Source organism: Sparus aurata, chromosome 9 (genome assembly GCF_900880675.1).
Source record: "Sparus aurata chromosome 9, fSpaAur1.1, whole genome shotgun sequence".
Lineage (NCBI taxonomy): Eukaryota > Metazoa > Chordata > Actinopteri > Spariformes > Sparidae > Sparus > Sparus aurata.
The window spans coordinates 26,808,131-26,832,780 of NC_044195.1; the positions used below are offsets into that span (position 1 = coordinate 26,808,131).

At 42.8% G+C, this 24,650-nt stretch overlaps 1 protein-coding gene across 4 annotated transcripts in view; it reads left to right on the forward strand.

Moving 5' to 3' along the window:
• Positions 1 to 24,650, forward strand: part of myo1b (myosin IB) — a 71,126-nt gene that overhangs the window by 44,032 nt on the left and 2,444 nt on the right. Inside the window, exons 10-31 of one of the 4 annotated variants that reach the window (XM_030427579.1) lie at positions 987 to 1,134; positions 1,921 to 2,039; positions 2,554 to 2,640; positions 3,614 to 3,679; positions 8,248 to 8,352; positions 10,564 to 10,626; positions 10,808 to 11,008; positions 11,102 to 11,328; positions 11,553 to 11,753; positions 13,521 to 13,614; positions 15,330 to 15,479; positions 15,609 to 15,677; positions 15,768 to 15,854; positions 16,243 to 16,329; positions 17,386 to 17,472; positions 19,142 to 19,228; positions 21,178 to 21,252; positions 21,375 to 21,509; positions 22,473 to 22,579; positions 22,709 to 22,841; positions 23,262 to 23,414; positions 24,498 to 24,628. In XM_030427579.1, the coding sequence (XP_030283439.1) occupies positions 987 to 1,134; positions 1,921 to 2,039; positions 2,554 to 2,640; positions 3,614 to 3,679; positions 8,248 to 8,352; positions 10,564 to 10,626; positions 10,808 to 11,008; positions 11,102 to 11,328; positions 11,553 to 11,753; positions 13,521 to 13,614; positions 15,330 to 15,479; positions 15,609 to 15,677; positions 15,768 to 15,854; positions 16,243 to 16,329; positions 17,386 to 17,472; positions 19,142 to 19,228; positions 21,178 to 21,252; positions 21,375 to 21,509; positions 22,473 to 22,579; positions 22,709 to 22,841; positions 23,262 to 23,414; positions 24,498 to 24,628 (2,612 nt within the window). The remainder of the gene's footprint in view (positions 1 to 986; positions 1,135 to 1,920; positions 2,040 to 2,553; positions 2,641 to 3,613; positions 3,680 to 8,247; positions 8,353 to 10,563; positions 10,627 to 10,807; positions 11,009 to 11,101; positions 11,329 to 11,552; positions 11,754 to 13,520; positions 13,615 to 15,329; positions 15,480 to 15,608; positions 15,678 to 15,767; positions 15,855 to 16,242; positions 16,330 to 17,385; positions 17,473 to 19,141; positions 19,229 to 21,177; positions 21,253 to 21,374; positions 21,510 to 22,472; positions 22,580 to 22,708; positions 22,842 to 23,261; positions 23,415 to 24,497; positions 24,629 to 24,650) is intronic. The other 3 variants (XM_030427580.1, XM_030427581.1, XM_030427582.1) reach the window with 3 other exon arrangements.

Consider the following 24,650-nt stretch of genomic DNA (forward strand, 5'->3'; position numbering starts at 1 on the left):
CGCCTGTTGTGAAATCAGGTGAACTTTGAACTTGAAAGTGAACTAACTACTGGATAAAACCTGGGAAACTCCACATGCGGCATTTACCAGAAATCTAACATCAGTGGTTCAAGGAGAAAACCAGTTTCTTCCTTTTCATTAAAACAAGTTTGTCCACATGCATGCAGGTTCTTGTCTGCATATGCAGCCCGCTGCTTCTTATCCTCCACACGATGTTGTGTCTACAGTGTAAGAGACTATTTCTCCTGCGCTTCTATTGTTGTCAGTCCTGCTGCAGCAACGCTCTGCTCGGCTACTGTATACGCCTCTGCAGTCTGCTCTGTCACATCCTATTTTACTTCTTTCCTTGTATTACACATCCTGCTTCTCATCACCTCTCACATACAGTATTCCCCCACACAGCTGCATTTCACCACCGGAAACACAAGAGGACATTCCCTCTAAACAATGAGTCCCCCCACGTGGCCTCGTCTGTTACAAAGCCAAGAGAGGCCACACTTAGTGTGTAGTTAAATGTTCAGTTCAACATTTACGTTTAATTTGAACAGATATGGATGGATTTCAGTATTTCAGTATCACAGCAAACAAGAAGCGTGAAGCTGGGATGTTTTTGTTGCACGATTCAGTTTTTTATTGGCAGGTTGAGATAACATTTTTTATGTGTTTTTGTTTGTCTCCTATCTTCTTGGCACCCTTATGTGTTATGTAATCAAACGCACTGTTATTTTAGCCTGGATTCCCTCGAAATAAAGACCTCAGTCCAAAGAGATTGTTCTCTTGAGTTCAAGGTTAAAGGACTCTGTGATCTGTCCGGCTTATCGATCGGTGCAGCTCTGCTCTTTTTTCGAATGTGTAGCCTCATTCTCCAACTTCACTATCATGACGACAACTGAAGCGGTGCACTGTGCGACCCTGTGTCCACGTTTCGAATATAAGATTCGACTACGTGATCTGATCTGTGTCGTGTTTGCATCCCGCCCTCCCAGAATGCCATGCAGATCGTGGGCTTCATGGAGGACGAGGTGCAGTCGGTGCTGGAGCTGGTGGCGGCCGTGCTGAAGCTCGGCAACATTGAGTTCAAGCCAGATTCACGCTCCAACGGCGGCGACGAGAGTCGCATCAAAGACAAGAACGGTTAGTTCAACGGCCAACAAAAAAAAAATCATATCTGTCATCCTGTCATTTCTGCTTGATTTTTAATCATTTGCCAGCGTGATGCATTTGATACCTGAGCCATCTGGGTGTTGAGTCACGATTAGGTACATTTCAGACAAGCTCAAGCTGTTCATTCGTTCCTTGTATTTAATTCTGTTCATTTCTTTGAATATTTTTACATAAGAAATCTTACATGACAACGTGATGTTGAGCCACTGCCTCCTATTGGCTGCTGTGACCTCCTCTACAGTCACCCGTCACCAAATGCATGTTTGTTGTTTATGATTTGCGTAACAGGAGCGGTTCGTGTTATCACTCCCACAGCTGTCCTCTTTAGGCAAATATTTCATTTCCATATTTCGCCATCCATCTTCGTGACACTTTTCCAGAGAAAGTGCACACACCTTGCTGTGTGATTACCGCAGCGTCGGAGCCATATTTCCTGAGTCATAGCTTGATAATTTGCTTTAACTCTCCTATACTGAATCAGATTTATTCAAATGTATTGGGAGGAAAAAGATCAGACGTTAAGATTATTTTATATTAGGATTATTTTTGGGCTTTTAGAGGAGAACAACATTTTCCATTAAAATGAGGTAAAAAAGGTTAACATCTGTATCATTGCCATTTAATTGTTCTACAGGCTTCACGTTCGGCTTTAACAACAATATAGAATACAAATAATGATAACAAGGTGAGAATGATTTCCATTTCCTTGCAGAATCTGGTTGTTTAATGTCACCGTCTTTATGTCTGTGGTTGCAGATTTGAAGGAGATGTGTGAGCTGCTGGGGATCGAACAGTCAGTGCTGGAAAGGGCGTTCAGCTACCGCACAGTGGAGGCTAAGCTGGAGAAAGTGTCCACGACCCTGAATGTGGCCCAGGTCAGAGGGAGGGTTACTGTCGTAATCTTTCTTGCACCAGTTAAACCAGTGCATGTCTGTCCTACTTATGTTGACATTTACACACACACACACACACACGCACACACACACACACACACAGCGCATAAGAAGATAAAGGGCCATTTCTTCCCCCTCACTTGCTCCTCTGGCTGCCGACTCTCATCCATCTCAATGCTACATGAAAACCTCTCCATTATAGATAAGCCGTATTCCTCCTGGTAATTCGAATGTAGGTCAAGTCTTGGAGGTTAGTGAGTTCACTCGCACTGTTCATAGAGCATGGATGCTGCAAAAACATGGGCCCCTCTGTGTCCAGAGATGAGAAGTGTAAGTGGTTCAGAGATATACACATGCGTTGGTGGTTTCCTTGGTGGAAGGTTGTTTTTCTTTCCCCCAGATTTAAGTGTTTGGGATTTGTATCAAGCATTTTTTTGAGTATGCAGAGATCTAATGAAAATGAATTAATGGTCCAGTAACGTGTGTTTATTTACAGGCCTACTATGCCCGAGACGCCCTCGCCAAAAATCTCTACAGTCGTCTGTTTAGCTGGCTGGTTACCAGGATCAACGAAAGCATTAAAGTAAGTAATGTGAAGAATATATTCTGTTTTATTTTAGTTGATTTAAATGTACTAAAAGGAGCTCTTAAGTGATTTTCAATACCGATGCCTGTTTATGACCTACATGAACAGACAAGATGATCAGCAAGATTAGCTTTTTCTATATAGTGCTTATATTTATATATATTACATATTACGCTCAGTTTCGGGTTTATAATCTTATTTTGTATTCTACTTAGATAGGTGTGCATGCTCTAGTGCTAAAAAAAAACACATCAGTTTTCATATATGTCCAGTGCAGCAGCTCTGTATTCTCCCTCCATCTGTTTTAGCTCCTGTTTCTTAAAAACCAGTCCACCCAGATACCCATTCTTCTCTGATTGGTCAGCTCACACACGCCTGAGCCAGCACCACTAACAACAACAGAGCAGCTGTGCTGAATCATTATTTGGGTACCAAATAAGCGCCTACGGATAAATAATGCAAATGTCTGACACGGTGATGTAGTGTGATGTCACAACATTAAAGGCGAGATTACTGAGGAGGCGTTTCAGGAGCACTGTTTTCTGTGGGAGAACAGAGCTTTTGTTGATCTAAAAAGCCTAAATGGTCTCCTTTATTGCCTGTCACCGGATCAGATTAAATTTGAAAGTACTTTTTTATGGCGGAATTTCCACTCAGCGCCTGAGGAAAGAAGCTGCACTAAAACAAAGTTTACTCTGTTTCACCCTCATCATATTACAATTATTAATCTTCAGTGGCCACAAAAAGATACAGTACCTCATTGCCATGCAGGCTGCAAGGAGCTGTGTTTTGAAAAAGAAAAACATTTTATAAAAAAAAAACATTGCGTCTTTCAAAAATAAATGCACCCAATAAGCCAGAAAGTGAAAGTTCCTTGTAGCCACTTTCATCCGTTTTTCTGTCTTCAGACTTGGCTGTACACCACGATCACAGTGTTTTTCTAATATTTAACGATTTTCTCTCCCCGCAGGCACAGGCTAAAACTCGTCACAAGGTCATGGGCGTGCTCGACATCTATGGGTTTGAGATATTTGAGGTAAGACAAATGGCCAATCCAAAACAGGCTCTCCTTGCTTGATAAGCCACAAGGACAGAATCTGACCAACCAAACGTTTTATTACATTTAAAAAGGATTTTGCCCCCGGGCTGTTTGCGTGCGTGTTTTTCAGTACCTGCGAGGAGCTTATCAACAGTTACCAAACGCTGAATCAGATCAGATTAGTTCAGCTTTATTGCTCCCCAGGGGTGGAAATTATTTTTGGTGCCAGTGTGATTTCAGTATGAAAATCTGCGTTTCACAGTAGAGAGATGGCCACAACATTAAGGAAGTAGTCAATACACAGTAAAAATGCACATCATCAACACATTATATACATGTTATGGCTTAGCTGTCAAAGATATTACACAGTAAACAGAATGTATATGGTACCGCAGCATCATTAAATAGCCCAGCTTAGATATAACTTCACATTGCCATCTTGGCCATTGCATGTAGATAAGTGTGCATGCAAACACATGTGAGACACAATTTGAGTGCACTGTATAGACTAAATGGAGTGTAAATAAATGCCCTTGCCTTGTTGCCTGATACCTTCACATCCTCCCCCCCCAACCCCCACATGTTCATGTCTTTTTCATATCCTTGCTTGTTTCACCCCCCACTCACTCTCAAGTCCTTCCTCTCCTCTGACTGTTGTGTTGTGTCTGGGTCACCAGGATGGAGTAAGTAACACCTGCCACCGGCCTGTTTGCTGTGCCAGTGTGCATGCCGTGATCTAAAAAACCTCCAATTCACTTAATTTAGCTCCTAGTTAAAGACGATTCAGGGTTCCCGGTGTGCAGCATAGTCACACGGCTGAAAAGATGCTAAAGAGGCCTTTGCATCGTTTTGAATCTTAACATAACACCCAGTTGCTTGTTTATTAAGTACACCTATCAAAAACTGATGCAGTTTGATGAAGCAGCCCTGCAATTTACCCCATGAAGATTACTATGAAATGTTGAGCTTTTGAAGAGAGAGTTTTTTGAGGATTTATCCGAAAATATGTTTTCAATATTTTGCCCACCCCACTTATATCAATGAGGTAAGGCTAGATACTGTTTTAGGCTTGATTTTTGCAGGGATGTTGCATGAGACTGTGATAGTTTTAGCTAGGTGTACCTGATAAAATGGCAACTAAGTGTGTCGCTGCGGTGTTGAATGTTATATAACGATATTAGTTTAAAGGAATAGTTGCTTATTTTGGGTCATACGCTTATTTCCTTTCTTTACAAGGGTTATATTTAAAGATAGACACCACTCTCATGTTTGCACACTAAATATGAATCTACAGCCAGTTAGCTTAGCATAGCATAGCATAGCATAAGGACTGTTGATATCATTGGGGTCAGTTATTAACTCCCTTTCTTTCCCAGTTTTGGAATACAAGATTTTCTGTTTTTCTGTTATGCCTGTAAGGCAAGGCAAGGCAAGGCAAGTTTATTTGTATAGCACAATTCAGACACAAGGCAACTCAAAGTGCTTTACAGGCACACACAAATTACATTAAAAGACAAACATTTCATTTAAAAGACATTAAAAATTGCATTAAAAAAAAAAAAAAAAAAAAAAAAAAAAAACTCAGAGTAATAATGCAGTTCAAAGACTTCAGTTAAAAGCAGTGGCAAAAAGAAATGTTTTAAGTCTTGATTTAAAAGAGGTGAGTGTTGGAGCAGACCTGCAATTTTCAGGGAGTTTGTTCCAAATATGTGGCGCATAGTAATTGAAAGCTGCTTCTCCATGTTTACTTCTGACTCTGGGGACTGAAAGCAGACCGGTACCTGACAATCTCAGAGGTCTGGATGGTTCATAACGCGGCAGCAGATCAGAAATGTATTTTGGCCCGAAACCATTCAATGCTTTATAAACCAACAACAGGACTTTGAAATCTATTCTTTGATAGACAGGAAGCCAGTGTAAAGATCTAAGAACTGGAGTGATGTGATCTACTTTTTTGGTTCTTGTTAGGACTCGAGCAGCCGCGTTCTGAATCAGCTGCAGCTGTCTGATGGAGTTTTTAGGGAGTCCTGTAAGGACACCATTACAGTAGTCGAGTCTGCTGAAGATAAATGCGTGAACAAGTTTCTCCAAATCCTGCCGAGACATAAGCCCTCTTATCCTGGATATATTCTTAAGGTGATAGTAGGCTGACTTTGTAACTGTCTTAATATGGCTGCTGAAATTCATGTCTGAGTCCACAGTCACACCAAGGTTTCTGACTTGGTCTGTAGTTTTCAACATTACAGACTGTAAAGCAAATATGAAGCTATAGCCAGCAGCCACTTAGCTTAGCTTAGCATAAAATCACAAATCAATAACAATTGACATATGGAAAACCAGCAAGATTAACTGGCATCGTTTGCTCGCTCCCCTTAGATTAAGTTTGCGTAGAAAATTGTGTATGTAAGCACCGTAAATTAGCTACAGCCAGCTGCCAGTTAGCCTAGCTTAGCATTAAGAATGGGACGAATCGGTTTACCTGGGGATGAGCCAGCTAGCTAGCTATTTCTTGGTCGGGAACAGTAACTTTCTTGAGTTTCATCATTATGGTGGAGCCCTCAGGGAGTTGCTACACCCTGGCAAGAAATAGTCCGGCACTTTATTTTTATTTTTTTTTGTACTTTTGGCTAGCCGTTTCTTCTTGCGTCATGTTTTTATGGTAAGCTAAGCTAACTGTAAAAAAAAGCAAATAAGCGTATTTTCCAAAATGTTGAACTATTCCTTTGTCAGAGAATATAGATTAGGCTAATGCTTTGGTATGTTTTAATAGTCTAGCAATAATTTAACAAACTAATTATATTGAGAACAGTACAGGCGTCATTTTAAGATAAGATGGGCTTATGGCAAATTTGTGAGCCCGGACTTCTCCCATAATATACAGGAATTGTTTTGATAAAAAATGGAAGGGACAGCTCTAAAAGAAAATGGGACTATTAACTTAAAACCTAGTTTTTGTTGCCTTGTTTTGTGCTTCTCATTAAACAGCACATATACAACTGAAATATGTCAGGGTTATAGTTCAAGTCTATATTTCAGTCCGGTGTCTGCTGCCACTTGGGTTTAGACATGCTATTGAGCGTGTGTGTATGTGTGTGTGTGTGTGCGCGTGTGTTTGTCCGTGTTAGGGGTGAAGACGTCCTTTGGCTTTCTCAGTTAAAGGAAATGGAAACTTAAGTTTGATAACTGATCTCCTTGTTGCCATGTTTCCCTTTTCCTGGTCACTGAGAAAACCTTGCCACGTCCTTCACTCTGAGCTCTTAGACAAAACACGCTGTTCCTAACCGCTGTTGTGTCTTCAGCAAATGACTGTTAACCTAACCCAGCGCACAATAAGGCCATCTGCCAAGAAGCATGACTCACACCCAATGGTCGTAATTGACAGCGATGGTAATTGAGGAACGCGAGGGGGGTCCGACTGGTTGAGGCGTTTAAACATGTTTAATGTTTAATGAAGTCTGTGACAATTTACATGAGCTTGCTCTGATAAGGGTTCATATGTTGCACCGTGAGAGATTTATTGGTATCAGTTATTCACGCTCCAGATTGATTAAATGTTTGTCCAGTGATGGTTGTCAAAGTGATGAGGGAGGGATTTGTTGAGCACAGAGTTTGTCCAAGCTGATTATAACCGGTGTTGTATCAGATGTTCGATCACAGAGACTTTCTCTCTTTGCTGGACGTAACTTTCAGACACATAACCAGACTAATGCATAGTCGAGATTGAATAGTCAGAATAGAGTTTGCAGGTTTTCGTGGACTGACTGCTTCACTGTGGTTCTAGTTCTCAAATCAAGTTCCATCCCTGCTTTGTATCTGACACAAAGTCTTAACTCCTGTAAAAGTCGTTGGTTGAGCAAAATATGATGTTAGCCCCCCTCATCAGTGCCCGTTGGTACAAACATCCACAATGGACGCGTTTCCATCAAGCAGTCTTGTTCAGTTCTGTTTGTTACACATCAGAATGGTTATTTTTGCCATTTTAGTTATTTATTAGTTGTGGAAGATGCTAAAAAAACATTCTGTTCAATCCTTTTTCTCCGTTTGCACTTCTGTTGAGTTTACCTAACTCACTGATCCCTCACCAAAAGCTGGAGTTAGACACTGCAGGTCGATCAGAACAGCCAGTCGCCTTGTTGTCTGCGCTCTGATGTGATTTCCCAAACTACTGGGTGTTTTTAGTTTGTTTTTTGTACTTTTGTGGAAATGCAGCTTTTGATAAAACACTGCAGGAAATTGATGGAAGCAGCTAAAGTTGGCGACGCGGTGACCACGCTCATGAACGTTTTGCAGAAAGGAAAGAATGCGGCCGGAGCCTAAATGAGCTTTTTGGAATAAGAAAATGAAACAGGAAATGTCAGTGTGAGGAACAGCGTTAATGAAGAACAGCAGAAACGACAGGAACCAAGACTCAGAAATGTTATGATATTTAACAGATATGGAAAAGTTACAGTGTTCCCCTTCTCACCAACAATAACAAAAGAGCAAGTTTACAGGCATCTTCATGATTCAGCACGTCGACGCTGGCTGGAACTAACTGTTTTTTCCTCCGGTTGCTGCTCTGACAGGACAACAGCTTCGAGCAGTTCATCATCAACTACTGCAACGAGAAGCTGCAGCAGATCTTCATCGAGCTGACCCTGCGCGAGGAGCAGGAGGAGTATATCAGAGAGGTACGTTCTAGAGCTGCAACAATGGTTTCAGTCATTTTTCAAGCAAAAAAGTCAAATATTTGCTGGTTCCAGCTTCTTAAATGTGAGGATTTGCTTCTTTTCCTTGTCATTCATGATAGTAAATGAAGAGTTGTTGGGTTCTGGACAAAAGAAGCAATTTTAAGACCTCAATTTGAGCTCTCTGAAATCACAATGACCATTTTTGACCCTTGATAAACTTAAAAAATCAGTGGAAAATGAATATAATCACTCATCGCAGCCATAGTGCTTTCATACATGCAGCACACGCATAATCCACATACTCATGAGTAGTCTGGCAGTGGACGGATTACCCATCATGCCCAGCCTGTAGCGCTGGAAACACTCTCTCACCTGCAACTGTACATCTACATCATTCAACATGTCGGCACTCAATTTGTCGTGTTGGCAGTTCATCATCGCCGGGCCCCTGCAGCCTGATCCCAACCTGCTCTTGTCACTCATCCGTTTAACCTCTTGTGCGACTTTCGGCGAAATCCCACATTCCTGCCGCTGACCCAAAACGAATTTCGACTTCATTTATGCCTTCTATCCCGTCTCTGTCGTCCATCACACTCTGAGTTTATTCTCCCGTCTCCCCTCTGTGGAGTCTCAGGGACGGAAGTGATCCCTCACTCCAGCGAGAGTAAACACTCCCCCCTGTCGTGGGGCCTTTAAGCTCTGTTTGTTTTCAAAGCTCTATGTATGTGAGCGCTGCAGCGGTGACCCCCACACCCCTTCAATACTAACAGCACCACCAATGATATTCCACTCCTGGCCTCTATCCAGTATCCTGCATGGGAAAATACCACAGCACCAGAGAAAGGAGGGAGGACCACCAATCGGGAATGTGGCCAGTCACCCGTCGGTCTAAGCCACACCTTCTCTACGCCCTCCCCCCCTTAAAATATCTGTCACATCGCTTACATCAACCCAAGCTATGCTCCCAACCCATCAGCAGCTGTGAATTACATGTTGGTGGATTTTTCAATAGACGGCGGCTGTTTTTTAGAGGGTATGATGGCGAGTGTTTTCCTTCTGGAGGTGGAGACGGAGCAGGAGAGAAGGCCCAGTGAAGATGAGGGTCGATGTACAGACATTTGAATTTTCATTTTAATAATTTCTAAGAACTCAAGTTCATGATTCCTCAATAAAGGAACAGGAACTGTAACTTTAAAGGGCCCTCTCTCCCGTTTTCTTTTCTCGAAACAGTTGTTGTCATTAGACCTTTTTATTAGACTTTTCTACATTTATGTTAAAAGTCTTGATGTGGTGTAACATAGACAACACTGATCTAATGAAATATGATGGTACACCCTTTCAAAGAGCAATTGGCTTTTAATTAATTCATATCCAGACATTTTTAATGTGGGTAATAAATAGAAAATCCTAAATTAAAAAAACAAAACCAGAAAAGATTGTTAAAGTAAAACCACAAAACCAAAACAATAAATGTAATACTAGTTACTGGCATCATGTTGGCTAACGTGTCGATGAGTCATGTAACCATCACGACAGGCTCATTAAGATACCCATCACCAATCGACTAACTGCTGAGCACTGATTCTTTATCATCGTAACTGCATTGTCTGGTTTGTTTGTGCAACGTAAGGAACTTTTTTGTGTGCGTCAAGCATCTTTTGTCACAAATGACAAATTTACTGAACAATGTGAAGAGAAATAGGAACACGAATACGAGGAACGTTCTTCATCCAGTTTGATTTTTCAAGCTTGAGGTAGAGATACTGTTGCTTGGATGAGGTGATGTCAATGCGCAATGTGCAATATTATTGCAAACTAATAAAAACTGCATTATATACGCATGAAAATTACTACAGAATAAGTCTGTTTTGTTGTTTGTTGCTCTTACAGATTTACCTCTGCTTCACATAACATTTTACACAAGGCGCCCTTCATCTTCTGATTTATTCTGTTGTCAGTTCAGTCTAACAGCCTCAAGTGTGAAGTCTACAGTACTTGAGGGCCATTGTGAGAGCAGCACTGATTAGGTGAATGTCTTCAGGTTCTGGAGCAGGTGCTCAGTGTTGTTTTGCAAAACTGGCACGTTCAAGAGTGTGACTCTGTCAAACACTTCTCTGTGAAAGTGGAGCTGCTGCAGAGAACACGTCTTGTTAGCGCTAATGAAAGAGAGAAAAGCTATTGTCCCTTTGACCTTCATTTCTTTTGTCACAGGGCATCGAGTGGACCAACATTGAATATTTCAACAACGCCATTATCTGCGACCTCATTGAGAATGTGAGTCACTCTCCCAGTTTCTCCACCACAAACCAGCTTAGCATGATGAAGTGTGACTTTTGTAGCACTTTTCAAAAGCATTTTGGAAGCCACAAAGACGCACAATAATAATGAATTTAAGTTTTGAATATTGAGCACTTGATGGTAATTGTCCATTTTCCGCCCGTCTTTTTATGTCCAGCACCAAAATGGCATTTTGGCCATGTTGGACGAGGAGTGCCTGAGGCCGGGGACGGTCACCGACGAGACCTTCCTGGACAAACTGAACACCATCTGCGCCGAGCACCAGCACTTTGAGAGTCGCCTCAGCAAGAATTCAAAGTTCCTCACCGACCACAGCCTGCCGCACAGCTGCTTCCGCATCCAGCACTACGCCGGCAAGGTGCTGGACACGAGTCGTGAGATGCATAAGAAACAAAGTACATGGAGAAAAAGTTTTTACAATTTTAAGTTTTTGTCTCCTGTTCGTATAAAGGTGCTGTACCGCGTGGAGGGCTTCGTAGACAAGAACAACGACCTGTTGTATCGGGACCTGTCGCAGGCCATGTACAAGGCCACGCAAAGCCTCATCAAACAGCTGTTTCCTGAAGGCAACCCAGCCAAAGTCAACCTGAAGAGGCCACCGACCGCTGGATCCCAGTTCAAAGCCTCAGTGGGTACGCTGATGAGGAACCTGCAGACCAAGAACCCAAACTACATCCGGTACGTTCTCACAGAGAGTGTATCAGTTAATACCCTGCCATTTCAGGACATTGCGAGTATTGGTGTCTCTGTGTGAGGTTTTTTTTGGTCTCTGATATTTTTAAATGCTTGGTAAACTGACTGTGAAGTGAGCAGGCTAACAAGCTTACCCCAGCCGGTCATTACTTGTAAAGAGGACTCCATACATCAGTCTAACCTCGGTGTCAACTCTTCTCGCTTCCCAGCTGCATCAAGCCCAATGACAAGAAGGCCTCCCACATCTTCACCGAGTCTCTGGTCTGCCACCAGGTGCGCTACCTGGGCCTCATGGAGAACGTCCGCGTGAGGAGAGCGGGCTACGCCTTCCGCCAGGCCTACGAGCCCTGCCTGGAACGCTACAAAATGCTCTGCAAACGGACCTGGCCCCACTGGAGAGGACCTGCCAGGTAATGGTTGTGTTTATGCCGAAGCGGTGGCTAATTGCAGGGCGGGTGAGGAGAGTAGAGAAGGGATTTGTTTAGTTACTGGAAACCTGCCAAACAAGTCCCTCTGAGGCTTTTGTGAGAAAAAGTGAGAGTGGAAAGTGAGAAACGCTCTCAGGTGTCTTTAACTAAGCCACCGAACCTCAGACTGCTCCCAGCGGAGCGACTGTGACCAGCACTAATAGACTGTAGTCGGAGCGGTCAGGTCCCAGGTGGGGTCGCGTTGAGCTGTGAGAATGTGAAGCAGGTTATTGTTGGAAAAGGGCTCAAATGACTTTCCCTGGGTAAGCAAAGGTTCAAAGTGGGAAATAATCTGCTAAACTTCACAACAGTTCACCCGGCATACTGCCAGATATAAAGCATACATGGTCTTTTTAAGGAAAGGATCTTTTATGTTGATGTGGTTTAATATCATTGGCAGCTTGCCTTGTGACTTGCGGAACCACAGTGTTTAGTTGATTAATCAATGAGTTAATCAAAAGAAAATGTCTTCTTTTCAAGCCATAAATATCAAAAATTAGCTGGTTCCAGTTCATTAAATATAAGGATTTGTCATATTTGTTATCATTTATTATGGTAAATGAAGAATGTTTCGGTTTTTGGCCATTGATTTGACAAGGAAGCAATATAAAGACTGGGCTCTGTAGAATTTTCTACATTTTAAAGTCTGAATAATAACTTGATTAATCGTGAAAACAATCTGCAGATGAATTAATAATGAAAAATAATCCTTAGCCTCAGCTGTAGTGACTAGATTCGCTGCAGGAATTAGCCTTGAAACTCGGAAATTAGCATTTTTGCACGTCTAGCTCCTTCGTATTGAAGACAATCAGCTCTACAGAGGGTGTCAAGGACAGTAAACATCATCAAGCTAAGCACAAAAGCATCTCTACTCTATTCTAAACTATTATAACTCTAAATATCCAGAGATTTATAGTAAAGTGTGTAGAGAATAGGGCTGCAAGAAGTTTAGCAAGGGAGACGTTAAAGTCACACAACCAAAGTGTTTGTTTGCTGTCTGCTTTCCTGGCGATTGCATTTACATTTCAAAAAGTCATACTGCAGAATGACTAATTTGTGAAGATTATCTTGCTGAACAACAACAAGTATCATTTACTTTAGTGATCTTATTTTCTGCAGTATCCAAAAATCCACAGGAAGGGAACCAGAGTGATGTTAACTTCCTGGTTGGCCCACAAAAACACGTCATCCCTGCAGCCTAATTATTACTTACAGTACACACACACAGTTTCAGCAATTTGCATACTCTGCATGAAACTCCTCTTAATGCCTCCTCTCAGAAACTAGCAGCATATACCAGCAGAAAGGAACCGTCCCCTCTCTGAACCACAACATGTTGAGACATTTCATCCTTATCTGTCTCCTCCGTTCCATATCAGCCAGACTCGCATGTTCCATCCTCTGTGCTGGTAAAAGCACTGATTCCTATCTGCTCTACCACACATTGGCATCTTGTTGTTCAGCCGTCCCCCGGTGCTTTGTGTGGTTTTCTTATTTCCTCTCTCCACATGTTTCTCTAGACTCCTTCTCCTTTTAATCAACGTTCCTGTCTGTTTCTCAAACATCCTCAATGCCGTTCACATCCAGCGTCTCTCTCGTGTCCAAAATCTTCAAACTACTTCTTTAGACTTGATTTTATGGTTTATTATGGGCACTTGAAGTCTCAAGTATGCTTTGGATGACCCATGTGACCCTTCTGGCTCCCCACAGGGAAGGAGTGGAGGTGCTGATGGCCGACCTCCAGGTCCCAACGGACGAGTTTGCTTACGGACGCTCCAAGATCTTCATCAGGAACCCAAGAACGGTAGAAAACACAGATAAACATGTATTCCAGCCAATTCTGACATCTGCTGCGCGCTCTGATAGATCAAGCCGCGTTTGAGCGTCTCAAGGTTTGAATCCAGTGTGCTCAGCAGCCCTGTTTTCTCACAGTAAGATGTTTGTAAAGCAGGGGTGGGCTGCACTCGGAGCCCCCGCTTCAGCAATTAGCATGCAACCCTGAAAACACATGGTTCCACTTAGCCGTCGAACATGGGAAATGAGCTTCTTTACTCGGCGCTCGCAGGCTCTTCGATTGCTCGAGCCTGCAGCGTTTGAATGGACGGTCCTCCCCACCCAGCAAAAGACCAAACAAAGCTTGGAATAACATGATCTCATACGGGGGGAATTTTTTTTGCTTCTATAATTGCTTATTTCGGTCCCATCAACTTATCTGCCTTATGTATCTGCAGCTGCAAATCACTGCATAGGGTGTAGTTGAGTGGATGTTGATCCATGTTTTCAGACAGTATTTTTTATTTTTTTTATTTTTTAACGTTTGATTAAAATAGCCACACCTTTTCGTTTTAATTGTTATTGCTATAGTGCGTTTTGTAAAGCTTAAAGTGCGGATGGTGTAACTTACAGGCCTGCTGCTTCTGCCATATCGAACTTTGATACTTTTATGATGCAGGCCGATTAGCCTCGCTGCTCTCAGTTATCGAAAAACGTCTTGTCATTTGATACGAGAAAATCAGCACCTAAGGAGTTGATCTCGTCAGCGTCAGTGAGCCAATAAGCATGCAGCACGCTCGTTTGTGCCAAGATCTAATAGTGCTGCTGATTGGCTGTCTCGAGGCATGCGGGAAAAACACGAGGGATACCCTCAAAGACGGGGCTCATCGCGTGCATGTGTGATGTAATCTTTTGTTACATCACACATTGGTATTAAAAACGGTATCGTTCAGGAACCGGGATTGAAGTCAAGGTATCAGCGTCATAGAGTAAGGTTACTAATTCTTTTCTAATTTCCCTTTTGTTAAAATGCAAATGCCTTAATCTGTCATTACTTTCACTTCAGCACGACAGTAACTAGAATCATTTGATTAATATTTTCATTAAAGCACCAGGTTATATTATTATCCTTGTACGTTATGCAGGAGTAGTTCTCTCAGTACTTCTACCATATCCAACAATTTATCTAACAAAATTGGTACTATAAGTGAAATATTCTTAACTGAATCGAGAAATCGGTGTCGAACCCAGCTCCAAGTGTGATATATAAATAATTTACTCCCCCAAACTTAAGTTATATAAAATTATGTAATTTAGAAATTGAATTGTCCTTCATGTACGCCAAGCAGCGATATCGGAAGATACTCTACCTGCAGATGAACTTTGCAGTGGTTTACAGCAGGACAATAAAAAGCTCGCACTGACATCTCCTGAGGAAGATAAGTCGATTCACACAGGTCATGTTTTTATTGTCTTACTGTAAGCCCACACAGGAAAGGGTTATTTTTCCCCCACCTGCCGATCGATTGGACTTTGTACTCGATATCGCAAAATCAGTGTTTGCTCATATAAAAAAATATTTTTATTGACCTCACAGGTGGAGATTTTTTTCCCCTTTAAGCTTACTTTTATATCTTTTTATATCTTTGCTTTCCCCTCTTATTGCGGAGGGTCAAAGGGCACTGCACTCGCCAGAAGACAATTAGAGGTTTGTACATGAACGCTCTCCCCTCCTCTTCCTCACAGCTCTTCTTCCTGGAGGAGAGGAGGAGGCAGTGCCTGCAAGATCTGGCCACGCTCATTCAGAAGATCTACCGTGGCTGGAAGTGCCGCACCCAGTTCCTGCTGCTGAAGAAGAGTCAGATAGTGGTGTCAGCCTGGTACCGCCGATATGCGGTGAGGCCCCCTTTTTTTTTTCCGCAGGAATGCGCTCAAGACAACGTATAAAGCAAAACGGAAAAACAGAATCGTGCATTCGGTGTTTTCAAGCCCCTATCTTTTCTCCTTTTTTTTTCCATCTCACAGCAACAAAAGAAGTACCAGAGGATCAAGAGCGCCACCACTTTGGTGCAGTCCTACACCAGAGGATGGCAGGTGCGCACCTTCATGTGCATTGCTCAGAATCAAGTGTAGCAGGAACGAATTATGACCGAAATGACTGTTTGCTTGTTATATTTCCTCTAGGCCCGTAAACTCCTGAGACAGCTGAAGTATCAGAAGCGATGTGAGGAGGCAGCGACCACCATCTCAGCCTTCTGGCATGGCACCCAGGTACTGACGCATTAAAGAGGATATCAGAGAGCGAGGTGTTTACCTCCGCAGAGCATCCGCCTGGGTTTCAAACAGAGTTCATGATCATGATTAAGAAAATAAAAAAACAGCTCTTTAACACTTTTTTTCATCTCATGCAGTGTTCCTGCCTAATGGCCCAACAGTATTACAAAAGTTCTTTAACAAAGCTATCCTTGATGTCATTGCTGCTGTTTCCCTTTTTTTTTTTTTAATCCTGCTTCTTTTGCTGATTACACAACTGCCACTTCTCTCTCTCTTTTTTCTCTCCCCCCCCCCCCACTCCTCTCTCCTCTTTCATTTTCTCGATTCTCTTTCTCTCTCACGTCCTCAAACCCGTCTCGCCCGACGCCCGTCGCGTCCCCGACAGGCTCGGATGGAGCTGAGACGTCTAAAACAAGAAGCGCGGAATAAACACGCTGTGACAGTAATTTGGGCATACTGGCAGGGAACCAAGGTATTTCAACCCCTCAGCCCCAGTAGTGTGTCTCTGTCCCAGCTGTCTTGTCATCCCTGTCCACCGTGTCCCGTCCCGTCCCATTCTCGCTATGACACTGCCTAATAGAGTAGCGGCCCCTTAGAATAAACCTCAGTCCCCAGTCCTTCCGTTATGCACTGGCCTGATTGATGTTCCCTTGTCCTTGTTCGTCCTGTCTTCTGTTTCGTCGTTCACACATGTAGGATTGAAAAAAAAAAAAACATAAAAACATCCAAAACTCAGATCCTTTTAATGTGGCTCACATGTTTTGAATTTGTGTGTCTTTGGTTTGGTTTCCATCCAATGTGGCGTTTTTTAACGTTCCCCTTCTATAATCTCATTAGTTCAACCATACGGTGCCCACCACACAGATGACTTTCACTGTGCTATCGTGCTGAGAAAGCCTCCCTTTTAATATACTGATATGCTGACAGCAAAACACCAGGAAGCTCTTATAAATAAGCACAGAATTATCTCCGTACGATGGCACATATGTTGCTGCTTAACCACGGTGGCTGTGTATAATCAGTCACCGCGCAGACTTTGTAGCCTGCATGTAAAACATATCATTATCTTATCGGCAGTCGCTGTGTTATCATTTGAGATATCCCGGGTTGTTTTATTTCAAGGTCTCACAAACCTGCCGATGAATGTCAATTCTGACTCATTACAGATGCAGTTAAAGATTATTCATTCAGTGTACTTTGTTCTCAGCGGACATCATTGGTCAGCATCTTTAAGAAAGCTCTAGATAATGTCGTAATGTTCCAGACTCTCCCACACGTTTTAATTAATTCCTCTCTAAAGCATGCTCCGAGTCGCAGAACAGCAGCAGCCACTAAAAGCTGCTCGCATGTCAACCACCCGTCGTCCCACCTCTTGACATCTTTTGTTGTCCTTCGTCAATGTCTGCTCGTCATTTTTTTTTGTTTTTTTTTTTGTTATAACACCTACCCAGTTCCTACCCTGGGACAATTAAGTTTTGACTGTCAATGAAATTAACCTCCTCCGCAAACTGCCACCGCTTCCCATCAGGCCCGGAGAGAGCTGCGTCAGCTGAAGGAGGAGGCAAGGAATAAACATGCCGTGTCGGTCATTTGGGCCGGCTGGCAGGGCACCAAGGTATTTGGGAAGCCTGTTGACTTGACTTGCCGTGACTATGTGACTTGCCGCCTCCGTCGACCTTCCTCCTCCCATCCCATCCCTCCCCCTCAGAGAAAAAAAAAAAAAAAAAACCTCTCAACATAACCATCATTCTGTCCAACCCATGCTCAACATTTAATTTGTGATGTAAGGCAGGTTACCAAACACCCTCTCATATAAACACCCGTCTACTGGAGGCTGAAGTGAAAAGTCTGCCAGCTCCGCCTGCCAGGTGATATTGTAGTCTTGCTCATGTAAGTACAAGGGTTGAGCGAATACTTGGCTGAATTTAGTAATCAAGCACAGAAAATGTACTTTGTACAAATACAGCACGAACGGCACGATTCAGTATACATACTTGGGATGAAGGAAAATCCTCATTGTGTATTGGGCCATTTTTATTTTGTTTTGTAAATACTTCTCTTACTCCTGGACCAAAAGTAATCATCTAAAACCCAATTCTGAGGCTTTTCTGTAAATAGATTTCTAATGAATAATAAATATGGCAATATATAGGGGTGTCACTGTACTGCAAATATAAGATTTGATTTGACTTTTCAACTTGAAGGTCAGAATTTGATTTGGTTTTCAAGTAAAAAACTAGCACTGACGCCTATGCCATTGTAAAGTGATGGAATCTGAACTCCTAAAGATATTCTAAAAATCAGAAAATCATTGGTTTTATGCCCTGACCACCATCTATTATCATTTAAATTCATCAACAGCTTGACTTTATCTCAGTGTCTCTGTGCAGGTTTGGGCTAAGCCAGTTGGAATTTAACTAAAACTACATTAAGGATTCAACCATAAACGTCAGACGATAGAAATTTTGTTTGTTATTAAGTTGTGTTTCTAAATTATGTCCCTAGTGAACCCTCTTCCCAAACAAATCGATAAAAGATCTCTGGCAGTGTTTCCATCAGATCAGTTTTTCCCCCAGGAGTAAGCCCTCTTCCTAATCACGTCAATAGAGGATTTTCGAAACTGAAACTAAAGAAAATAAGCCAGATATCGGACACACAGGATAACGGTGTACTCGCTCATCTCTACGTTACATTGGCAACCTCCCATTCCACAGAAGACACAGTCAGACACACACCTCACTGACAGTTCAGGTCATGTTTTGTGTGTGTTTTCAGCTTCTTCCTCCAAAGGTCTATGCCTCACCAGTGTGCATGTTGCCTGCCGTGTGCATGACTCCATCCTTCCTGTGTAGTTAATGCATGTTTACTCTCTGCATCGCAGCACTGTTTGTCTTTTTTTTTTTTTTTTAGATGGAACTGTTTGGATCCGTTGAGGTGACCTCTGCTGCCTGACTTACGACTTCTGCTCTCCTCCCCTTCCACTAAAAAAGCCTCGAGTCTGTTTCCGTTACAGAAGCTCCCCTGATAAATGTTGAAATGACCCTCAGTGTGCCATATTTGTTTTCTGGAGTCTGGCGCTGTAGAGCTGTACTTTAACAGTCTCATGATGTTCACAGATGGCTGGTGTGCAGTGTGTGTTTGTGTGTGTGTGTGTGTGTGCGATGTTTGCTGACCTCAGGCAAAAAAAAAAAAACGATGTCTCCCCTCCTCCTCCTCCTCCTCTCACCTTCTCTCGCTTCATTTGTTCTCGCTCTCTGTCTCTTCCCGCCCACCCCCCCGAACAGGCTCGCAGGGAGCTGAGGCGACTGAAGGAAGAGGCCAGGCGTAAGCACGCTGTTGCTGTGATTTGGGCCTACTGGCAGGGACTCAAGGTACCTACCAGCCCCACGGCGCAGCCATCACCAAGTCTGGCACCCACTCATCACCCCTGACCCCTCTTCATCCTCCACAACCATCCACCCTTTTTTTTTTTTTTGCACGCTTCTACAGGAAGCCAGTCTCTGCCTAGTGCTGTCATTATACTTTAAGCTGCTAACTGCTTGCAGCTTTCAACACACTGGAAACTAATAACTGAAGTCTCAACTTAAAGGGGAAGTTCACTTAAATCAAAAGAGAAAATCTTTCCAGTTTATCCCCAAGCGATCTGTAGCCATGCACACAGGTTTTTGTTTTTATTTGTAGAGGTTTTGATTGAGACTGATAATAAGACGCCATTTTATTTATCAGATAAAAAAGAAGAGAGTACATCCAGCCACACTGAAGAGAAGAAGTGAAGAGAAGTTGGGCATTGGAGGAATGTAGTGAGTGAGCTGGGGAGTAGAGGAGTAAGGATGTAAAAGATGGGACGGGTAGGAGGGTGCCAAACCATTAAGGGACTTGCAGACAAGTGGGAGAACTTTTTAAACATGATGCGAAATTGAACTGCGAGCCGGTGTAGTTGTTGAAAGGGTTGCCGTGATGCGCTCCCAGTACTCTGGACATGCTGTAATCTTTTTAACCCCAGAGTAGGGAGGCCAGTAAGAACAGAATTACAGTTATCAAGTCTGGATGTTATGGAAGCATGGATTAGTCTCAGCAACAGAGTGGGAGAGTGAGAGGCAGAGTCTGGACATGTGCTGAAGGTGGGGGGGGCGGAAAAAAGGCTGGTTTGGTAATGCGTCTGACGTTGCGCATCAAAGCAAAGCGTGGAGTCCAAAATGACACCAGGATTTAACAACCTTAACAACATGGGGATGTGACAAAAAACAGGGTTAGGATGAGAGACTGTGGCCGGGGAGGCGGTGAGGATAGCCTCGGGTTTTATCCTGCTGTAGGCTGAGGTAGCTGCAGGTCGTCCAAGCATCGATTTCAAGCAACAGTCAAAATGTGGCGGTAGAAGAGTGTCTGAGGGTTTCAGTGCAACAAAGGTGAACGGATTTCAATTGAGGGTTTAAAAGCAATAAATCAATGAAATCCAAAGGTAGCAAAGGTAAGGCTACATTTCCTCCTTTTAATTACTGAGGATAAAGATTTAAAGTTTAGATAATTATTCAGAGACAGCTGCTGTTTTCCTCTTTTTTTTTTTCTTCTTTTTTTTTTAAATGCAGAAGATTTAAACCCAGCAGAGCCTGACTGACATGGCAGAGGCTGTCTGTGTCTGTCTAATCTCTTCCATTCATCCTCCTCTGTCTGCTTCTTCTGTGTCGTTGCAACTAACCCCCGTATGAAGCAGCACCGTTTTCGTATATCCAACAGTATTTGTTCTGCTTGTTATTTCTTTGTCTTTAGGTGCGTCAAGGCTGCGTGCTGTGTGTGTGTGTGTGTGTGTGTGTGTGTGTGTGTGTGTGTGTGTGTGTGTGTGTGTGTGTGTGTGTGTGTGTGTGTGTGTCCTCAGCTTTTGGTGATTAAATGTTGCGCGTCCGTGTGGTCTGTAGAAGAATGACTGTCGTCACACCGGTCATTTGCCGCCGCGTTAATCTTTCCCATCATGTTAATTGACCTGTCCTGCACCTCACAACGCACCGGTCCACGGCTCAATTTGCGCAATTGGGGTTGGCATGAAGGTTGTTTGTCATAACCATCATTGACTTTACAGTAATTAATTTGACAATCGTTGTCATTTTAATTAATTCCAGCAGCTTGGATTTGACTTTGTCTGTTGCAGGTGTTCATTGTTTGTGACTAACCAAACGTCTGTTACTGCAGTGATGTATGTGTACACTGTCACCGTCCTATCAGTGTGTTTTTTTCCGTTCTTCCCTCCCTGCTTCACATCGCACTAATGGGTGGACACAGCTGATTGACAGTGTGTTTATTGTTTACTTTCTTTTCCTGTAAAAAGGTTCGCAGAGAGTACAGAAAATTCTTCAGGGCGAATGCCGGCAAGAAGATCTACGACTTCACCATCCAGAGAATTGTAAGAAAAGGCTGAAAAGAACAAACTTTTGCACACAGCAGTTTGCACATTTGTTGTTTTTTCATCAAATATTTGCTGCTATGTCCTTCAACCTGCCTCACAGTTCTCATCCCTGTGTCTAGATGCAAAAGTACTTCCTGGGCCTGAAGAGCAACATGCCCCCCATGTCACCCATAGACAAGAACTGGCCCACCAGGCCTTACCGCTTTCTGGACGGAACCCACAAAGAGCTGCGGAGAATCTTCCATCTGTGGAGGGTCGGTCACAAACTACCAGTCATGTTGAATTCTTCTGTTACTTCCTGATTTGTACGGTCGAAGTAAACATTGCCTGATGCACTATGGATCAAACTATCAATAACACAGCGCACACCAGGATACGACTGACATTTATTAACAGTTACATTAAAAACATGAAGGCGGGAACTACACATGTAGCTTCATCAGATTCGCTCCGTCTAATCCTCACCAGCACACGGTTGAGGTGCATTTACTCAAGTATCGTACTTGTAAGGAAAATTATAAGGTACTTGCACTTCAGTAGTATAACATTTTAGACTGCTTTTATTATTCTGGGGGTAAAATATTGTACATTTTACTTATTTAGTTACTTCACAGATTTTAAAACAACATTATGGAAATGTAAAAATGCTACTGTGCTCAAAGTTTCGAGTCGGATAAACGTAGAAATTTGCACAAACCGTTATTTCACTGCTCATCAAATGAACGGCAACTTAAAAGACATTTTGTCAGCTTCCCTACATTTATAGGACTTGCAACCTGGAATACAGTAGCGTGACATTAAAGCTTCCTACCCCGAGGCGTGATGTCACAGGAAAATGGCCGCTGTGTGAATATGGTCTACTCAGCTCCATGACTGCTTTTTATTGCTACCTTTTACCCAAGTGAAATATCTGAATACTTCCTCCACTTCTTGGCATGGAAGTCAGGCATTTCACTATATTTAACACAATCTTTATATTTGAGCTGCAGCCTGTAACGGCCAATCAATACAACTGTCAAATCACAAAACACCTGAGGGAGTGAGCCTGTCAATTACCGATCAAGCATACATACAGAGTGTGAGATAAGCAGTGATAGATAGGATCCACAAAACGTTAGTAACCTGAAGATACAGTGTTGGAAACGCAGTTCAAATGATGGAATACCCAACAATAACGACCCTCAGCTGAACTTCTTCTGTTCTGTGTGAATGTTCAGTGCAAGAAGTACAGGAGCCAATTCACAGAGGAGAAGAAAGCAGTTTATGAGGAGAAGCTGGAGGCGAGTGAGCTCTTCAAGGATAAAAAGGCTCTCTACCCGAGCAGGTAACTTGACATCCACCAGCTCTTTATTTCATGGGATTGGCATAAAGGAGTAATAGTTGGTGACCCACTGTTTAATAAATAATTGATTGAATGAGCGACCGGCATCTATTTTGCCTTTCTCTCTCTCAGCGTGAACCAGCCTTTCAAAGGAGACTACCTGGAGATCAGCAAGAACCCCAAATATCAGAAACTCAACAGCGCAGTGGAAGAAAAGGTCCTGCTGGCTGATGTGGTCAACAAGATTAACAGAGCCAACGGGAAGGTAAGAAAAGATGACTCACACTAAGACATTGCCACTCCATTCAGCTCGTTTTTAAGAGCCGAAAAGGTCCCAAGATATAAGCTGTGGTTACAGAGTGACCTGCTGTTTAGAGTTTTTCTCCGCTTTTCCGCACAGGCCAAGCGGAGCACAGAACTATTAGGTTGTTTTGATGGGTGATTCACCCAGCTGTGCGGCAGTCTGACATCTTAACAACTGGCATTATTTTTGTTCCAGCAGGCAGCAGACATGTCTGGACAGGTGTATGATGTTTTTTCTCCTAACCCTGTCCATATTTCAAAGATGCCAGAGAAAGAAAATGCACTTAAAAACACATTTCGGTCTGCGCATTCACTTTTTTGGCACAATATTGGCATGTTGACATGTTGGGCCTGAACGGTCTCTGCTCTCTTTTTTCCGAAGGGCACGGCTCGAATCTTCCTGCTGACCAAGAAGAACGTCGTCCTGGCTGACTCCAAGACGGGCCAGGTGAAGGCCAGCGTTCCTCTGCCGGATCTCGCCAGCGTGTCAGTCAGCACGCAGAGTGACGGTTTCTTTGCTCTCAAACTCAAAGAGGTGAGGGGGACCTGGTGTTGTAAATGTGGTCTCGTGCTGTTATGATCCTGTCGTAAGTCGGAGTTGGTTTGATGGACATGAAAGTCAGCAAGCACGCTCAGTTTAACTCTTCCGTTAAGGCCTGCTGAGACATGAAAGTTGTTGAACGTCCTACAAGGAACTTTTAACTGGTTATAAAACAATCACAATTTTACAGTGATGCCCCTGTTTGACCTGCTTTGTAGTCTGGTAGTTCGGTGTGGGACTAAAACAAAGTTTCCAGCATCTTCTGTCCAATACAGCAGAACCAGAGATATCACCTTTTTTTATTCCGCGCATTCTTCTTATTTTTCAAAACCTGATGCCTACAGTACCCACAATGCAACTTAGCCACTGAGTGACATCACAAGAGACAATTTGTCAGATTACACGCAGCTTCCTCTGGAGCCAAAAATGTTTTAAACTACCTTTTTCATATATGTAGTAGTGCTCCCGGAGACCTGTAAACACGGTTTAATGTGCAAAAATAGGAGGTGGAGTCAAAACTTAATTTCAGTGGTATTGTTTTAATTTTTAACTGAAAATCAATGAGAAACAACATTTTACAACACTCATACCTGCACATGCAAACACACAAAAAGACAAACCCTGAAGGACGCACATAAAATATGAGCTGTTAATACATCAGAATGGTGATGAGCTGATAAATAAATAAACAGTATTCTATTCAATTTTGTGGGCAGTTTACTCACATCTATATATGACTTCAGGTAGGGGTCGATCCAAACCGATCAGATCAGAAATGCTTCAGTCAGTCCACCAACCAATACTCAGTAATTAATAAGCCCTGAAAAGGAACTCTGCTACTTTCCAGCAGTGTCTCAACTTCTGTTTCAAGTGTTTTTATAGCACAAGTATCCAACAGCAAGCAACTTCAAGTACATGTCAGCTTAACTTTTGGTATCCTTTGGGTGACGGGAAATCCAGCAGGTCGAAAGTGGCAAACAAATCTACATATGTAAATATAACTATGTAAATATAAATGCAGTATCTGTGTTGGCCTTGTTTTAATATGCACATTTTCACTTTGTTATTTTGCTTCAGGGTTCGGCCTCAGCCATCAAAGGAGACTTCTTACTCAGCAGCGAACATCTGATTGAGATCATCACCAAACTCCACCGCACCGGGGCCAAGGCTGCAGACAAGGAGCAGATCAACGTCGACATCTCAGACGAGTAAGATAGAAACGAAGAGTCG